At 42.7% G+C, this 6678-nt stretch overlaps 1 protein-coding gene across 1 annotated transcript in view; it reads left to right on the top strand.

Annotated features, from left to right (window-relative positions):
• Positions 1-4814: 4814 nt before the first annotated feature.
• Positions 4815-6678, top strand: part of Dgkh (diacylglycerol kinase, eta) — a gene marked incomplete in the record, with an annotated part of 158958 nt that continues 157094 nt past the window's right edge. Inside the window, 1 exon segment of the mRNA XM_005409113.2 lies at positions 4815-6509. Within this exon segment, the coding sequence (XP_005409170.2) occupies positions 6087-6509 (423 nt within the window).

The following is a 6678-nucleotide window of genomic DNA, read 5'->3' as shown; positions in this document are numbered from 1 at the left end:
CCCCGCCCCGGCCGGCGGCCGTCGCAGCCCCGGCTCGCCGAGGGGCCTGCGGTCTGCCCGGGGTGGAGCGAGACGCTAACTTCGCGTTCGCTGGGGGTTTCGCCGCACGCGCAGCGCGGAGGTTGAGTCGTTTGAGGCCGAGAGTAGAGGGTGCGAGTGCCCTGTGTGTGTGAGGAGGAGGAAGACGAGGCCGAGGGTCTTCGGAATGGTTTGCCCAGGCTCCTTAAACCGATCTCTTCGACGCGATCCTCCCGCGTCCCTGCGGGAACTCCACCCCGGAATCCCCGTCTCATACCGCTGTCATCCATCGGGGTACCCTGTGGCTGTCCATGCCCTGCCTCGACGCTTGCCGCGCCGTCTCCACTGGAGTTCTGAACCGGTCCGGAGAGCCCCGTCTGAAATTTCTGGCCTCATCCGTGTCTCGCGCTAGGAGTTCGGATGCTGTTTTGCTCAGGAGCTCCGCGATTTCGCTGAGGCCGGCCTGTTGAGAGCTTCTGGGTCAGGTGCCAGGCTGGTTCTCCTTTTTCTTTTCTATGTGCGCTTCCAGCCCCTTTGCCCAGGGTGGATTTCTCTACCTCCTGTTTCCTGACCTCTGAGAAGTGACCTTCACCTCTCATCCATCTGCATCTGCGGCTGCCCTTGCTTCTGTGAGTTTCAACATGTTAGTTCTTCCATCTGCTCCTACAGCTTTAGCTGTGTCTCCTCATTGGGGAGTAAGTTATTCTTGAAATTAAGCAGTCAATTCAGTTTTGATATTTCAATTAAGGATCATTGAGAATTAAATCTGGTGACCTGTTTTGAACTTTCCTGTATGAAGTCCTTTGTGAACCGGAGTTCTGCAAGCCAGCACCACTCACAATGGGAAATACCCAGTTATATATAGTGTGTTCCTTTAGGGTGCTGATGCCAGAACTACTCTATGCCCAGAAAATTAGATTAAAAACTCTTCCACTCCTTTATTTCTGACAGTGATAATAACAAAACTACTCATTTATTTTCCACAGAAAATATCTACTACCAGCATCACCACTGGAGCTTTTAAAAGTAGAACCCGGACAAATGTGTGAGTGAATTGACACTTTATCCGAAATATAGAACTCTTTTTAAAATTACATTCATTTTCTTTAAACACTGAAAACACTTTTTTTATTTGGTCAGCCGATATTTTTATCCAACACTTATTATGTCCTGGGACTGTTGGGTAGCAGTTAAAGCTTATGTGCTTCACTAAAACAGCCCAAAAAACGTGGCCTGAGAGCTCAAGTATGTGGCATAAAAAAGGCACTTTTCACAGTTGATTTTATTTGAAACCCTATGGTCATACATGTAATGACCACAGAGTTCATTTAAGAACTGAAGAATTCTCACTTAAGTTCTTAAGAAAAACAAGTTTTCCAGATGACCAAAAAATGCCGTGTACAAGAAAAAGGAAGACTGTTTTAGGGAAGAAAGAGTGTTTAAATGTTAAATAGTTCAGTTATGGGGAGCAAGGGGAAACAACAGCTTAATTTAAATGGGTTGAAGAAACAAAATTGGGTTTTCGATCTTTGTTTGGGTCAGTGATCCCTCTAAGAATCTGATTGAAACTGTGTACTCTTTCCTTAAAAAAATGCACCTATATGACACAATCATGTGTCATTTAATGATGGGACAAGTTCTGAGAAATGTATTGTCGGTTTTGTCACTGTGGGAATGTCACAGAGTACTGGCACAAACTAAGATGGCTGTGACATCACTAGCCAATATAACCTTATGAACCCACTATCTTATATGCATACTCTTGAGCACAGTTTCAGGGGAATCACAGATTTCCTGAGGACTAATGTGTGGACCCTCAAAGAATTAAGGTTAAGAATACTTGCTTTCAATTAGACTTCATTTCTAAGTCACTTAAAATGTCTTTTTTTTTTTTTTTTAAACTAGCACATGTTAGTGATAGAGAATGGTGAGGTTGGTGTTGGGAAACTGGTACATGCATTTAACATACCATGATTAATTTCAATCCTGTTAACTCCCTTTCTTTTCCTGCACCTGTCCCTACCCCTTCCCCATCTCCAAAACTGTACCTTCTAGGAAAATCTGCTTTTAAAATTCAGATATAAGCAATTTAGTACCTAAAGTGTGCTCATCTATAAAAGTGAATATTTAGTATTGAATAAGTGATACTAATATCACACAGATTTTGTTGTAATATCCCTTAGGGCACATAACAGCATACATGAAAAGATAATTCTTCATTCTTTTTTTTCTCATACTTTTTTGAATGGACCCTAAAATGGGTATGAGTCTGCTACTAAGACAAAATAAGAGCTCTTGGGAAATGATTTGGCTAAGTGTACAGAAAGCAGTACTTCGTGTCTAAGATATACTCAGGTCTGGAGCTGAGAGGCAGTTACTAGGACTTCCTGCCAGTCTTTGTGTTGGAATAAAATGAAGTTATTTATTTAAATGGGAGCACTTAAATTTATCATTACTCTGGCTATGGACTGGGTCTAAAGAGGTTAAGTATTAGCATTTAAGTTTGTGTATTTTCTTTAATGGTGATTTCGAAATGTGTTCAAGTCTCAGTGGAAATGGAGGCATTACCTAAATTCCTAATCAATCAATTTTTTTTTGTTTTTTGTTTTTGTTTTGTTTGAATTTTTGAGACAAGGTCTCACGATGTAGTCCAGGCTGGCCTTGAACTCCAGGTCCTCTTGCAGCCTCCTGTGTGCTTGGATTCCAGGCATGTGCTACCTGCTTGGCGTGTTTGGATGGCCAAACAATCCATACTCACAATGATAGCCTGGAATTGAGGGGGTAGGTAGTAGAATTCTAGCTAAAAATGTAGTATTTACAAAATAGTTCTTAGTGGGGAGATGCTAGAATTGAAGTAAAATTGAGAGGGGAAGGGTTTCAAAGGAAGAATGGCCAAAATGTAAATTAGTGGTTGTAAATGTAGTTATGCATTATGTTTAGTTGATGTACCCTTTTTTTGCCTCATGTGCAAGGACGACTGTAGGTGTGTAGTTGACTACACAACTATCTCAAGCTCTTTCATTCAGGTAAAAACTAATCAAATTTTAATAGGGTTAGTTTTGAATGTTAAATTTTGAATATGTAGCACATAGTATGTTATGAAAATAGCCTTCAAGTTTTAGTGAAAGCAGTCTTCCAGGCCTGTACGTGTTTACCCTGCATTATTCTTTGCATATTTCCTTCCTGATTGGAATAGTATATGAACGGGATTTTTTCTTTTTGGCCTCACTGGGATTAAACCTGGGGCTTTGCATAAGCTAGTGAAACACTGTAACACTGAGTTACATTTGCAGCTCTGTGACTGTTTTAAAAGTGTGATCTTCAGGGTGTAAAATGTAATGTTCTGTGTGTTTGTGCATATGTGAGGCAAAACTATGGAACATGTGGGTTCAAAAGTTGCATGTGGATGTTATTCCTCTTGCTATGAATAGTGATCGGTAAGAATATACAGCAATTTAAAAATACCTCTAGATAATGATGTACTAATATTCATAAAGTTGGTATCAGCATATTTGGCTGACTTAAGCATGTCAGTATAATTTTTTTATTTAATAGGACAGGAAACCTTATTAAGTAGAAACCTAATTAAGGGGCAGCTTCATCTAGTTCCATTTCATACAGAATGCAGTTGTCTATATGGCTTATGTCCAGATTTTTAATAGTGTTTCTGTTATATGTTCCAAATGGATTTCAAAGTAACAATAATAAAAGAAATATATAAGAGGCATATAAGAAATGTTTTGAAAATTTGAGCAATAAATAAGGAAAAGGTCAAAGAAATCTTATAAATCAGATACATAAGGTAATATATCACATACTTGAAATTTGTTTCACTTGCCATTTTGAGCTCCATAACATTGTTGAAAATATTGAGACCTTGATATTCCTATAAATAGTTTTAAGAAAAGTGAAATACATTGCAGATACTCACTATACAGGTTGGATATTCATTTCAGAAACTTATCATTTATAGCCAAGACGTAACAAGAAGCTAATAGGTTAAGTACCTTAAATTAGAGATCCTTGAAACACCCTCAGAGGAGATACTGAAGCAAGTTTTTCATGAGCTGCCTTTTTTTTTTTTTTGAGGAGGGGGTTATGGGGACTCAAACTCACAACTTCACACTTGCCAAGCAGTCACTGTGCTTCTGAGCTATATCCCTGGCCCATGAGCTGCCTTTTGTGGGAGTCAGTGAAGGCTTTCCCTTATTTGCCAGCACAATATTTAAATCCTGAGTTTTCTGTGTATTAGAAAAAGTGTGAGAGTAGCCATCATTTATTTACCACAAGCAAGCTAGGACTGGTTTTGCTTTCAAAGTCCCAAACTAAGTTTTAGAACTTTTCACAGGAGCTCTGAATAATAGAGCTGGCTGTACCGTTAAGTTTGTTGTTTTTTTTTTTTTTCTTTTTTTTTGGAAACAGGGTCTCACTTTGTAGTCAGGCTGGCCTTGAACTCACTTTGTGGCCCAGGCTGTCCTTGAGTGTGTCTAGCCTCAGCTTCCTGAGTGCTGGGATTATAGGCATGCACCACTACCCCAGTGAGGTTAAATCTTTATAAGTAATGAGTATTTTTACTTTGAGGTATTGTCCAGTTCCTGGATATGAAACTGATTTAAAGTATCTTTAAGCAATTAGTATTTGAATCAAAGAATGAGAAATGTGGTCCATACCCTTCTTCCTACTATCACAAAATAGGACTGGCCTTTTAGTTTAAGCACTCTTTGTGTGGATTCTGGAAAATGTTGTCATATAAAACTTGAAAGCATAAAATGAGTACAAATATACAATAACTGAGAAAATGATTTATTACGTAGTGCAGTAAGTATACCATTAGAATAGTAATAACATGATTTTGACTTTGATTCCAATTTTGATTTTGTGCCTCTATGTCTTTAAGCAAAAGGACTAAGGTTATTTTTTTAAGACACCATAGTAGGTGTCAGTTTTATCATCTCAGTAGGTGTCTTTTTTACATTACATTTACTTTTTTTTTACATTTTAACATTAGACTTCTTGGTGACCAAACAGCCAGTTGGGGATGAAGGCCAGTATTTTGATTATTTTTCTTGTTTAAAAACAGAAATTCCCAGCCACATGTTCGTGTACATATAGAATGACATATTTATAGGCCATAAGAACAGTTCAAGTTCGTTTTGTCTCGCTCCATCCTTTGCTAAAGAAGACAAGTGTAGCTGGGAGGAAGTCCTTGTTGTATCTATGGCAGCAGTCTCCTGTCTTGGAAGATTTAAACTAAGCAGCATATTTACATTTTAAAGAACTTAATCTACAGTGTAATGTGCACTATTAGGATTGCATACTGTTTCTTCTTAAAAATTTTTATTAGAACTGTCAGCTGTAACACAGAAATCAAATTGTTTTGGGAATAAGACTGCAACTAGGAAAAAAAATACCCAGAATCTTGGTGTGGAGGAAATTCAAAGGCCAAATCAACTGAATAGGAAAGGAATGAGTATTGAAGGGCAGAGACAAGAAATGGAATGCTTTAGCCAGGTGAAGTGATTCTAGTCTGGCAGGGAATTTTTAACACTATTTAAAACACAGCTGACACCATTTTGGAGTTTTTGGGATAACGAGGTATTCCTCATTTGAGTATCTTCTCCCCAGTGCTTCCCATCTGCAGAGGCCCTTTGATGTTGAGCAAGAACTACCCGCACGAAGGCTGCTGTTCCAAATGCCCGCAAAACCAGCAGGCTAGGGACGTGTCCTGAGTGGTGGCTACAGCCTTGTGGATGCCATTTCTTCCTGCGGTAGTCCGAGTTCGGGAGTGGCTGTCTCAGGATTTCCAGCGTGCATGTGTGTGTGTTCGGACACTGGTGTTCAGATGGTTCGGGTGCATTGTTTTCTTCCAGACAGTCTCGGTTAGCGCTTCACCTTAGACATTTCTGTAGCATTCTGTCGCCCAGCGCTGCGTGTCCTCTCTTGTTTCTGCGCTCCTTCCACGCCCTTCCCAGTTTCCTGTTAGCCAAAGGCGATCGCTCTTTCTGAACGCGAAGTTCTGAGCCGAGTTGAACCTCCCGGAAAATGCTCCTCTCTTCCGCGTGCGCCGGATGGGGGTGGGGGTGGGCCAGAAACGAAACACCTCGGTCGGGAAAGCCGAAAGGATCCAAACCCCCAGGCAGGCCTGGAGAGGTACGGTCCCTGCAGTGGTGCTCAGGGTCCCGAGACAAAGTAGCGCCCGTCCAGCTGGGGTGGGGGTGGGGGTCAGAGGGGCCCTCTTTTCAGTTGGAACCCTGCGACTAGGCCCACGTATGTGGGGAGACTGGGGCCCGGGGGGTGGCGGGTGCACCACAGGGAATCTGAACCTTCTGGTTCCCTCCTTCCGAGGTGCCCTTCTTGTCCCTGCTGCCCCAAACCGCGGGAGCGGGGGCTGCGCAGGTTTCCTGCCCCCTGGCCCTCTCGCCCCTTCCGAGGACCCGACTGCCCGATCCCTGTCACGCCTGTCCTCTCGGCCAGCGCTGCCCCTAGTCCGGGTCAGGACCTCCCCCTCGCACGTCCCGGGGCTGGGTGCGCAGAGCCCCGTGCCCCGCGCCGGGTTCCTGCGGTAGCGGAGCCCAGAGGCTCGGCGCGTCCCCGCCGGGAGGGCGCCCGGCCCCGCGACCCTTCCCGCACCCGGGCGGAAGATGGCGGCGGCGGGCGCGG

Source organism: Chinchilla lanigera, unplaced genomic scaffold, assembly GCF_000276665.1.
Source record: "Chinchilla lanigera isolate Chin_1 unplaced genomic scaffold, ChiLan1.0 scaffold00117, whole genome shotgun sequence".
NCBI classification, from domain to species: Eukaryota; Metazoa; Chordata; class Mammalia; order Rodentia; family Chinchillidae; genus Chinchilla; species Chinchilla lanigera.
Note: the sequence above shows the minus strand (reverse complement) of the source record. Positions and strands in the feature narration are given on the sequence as shown.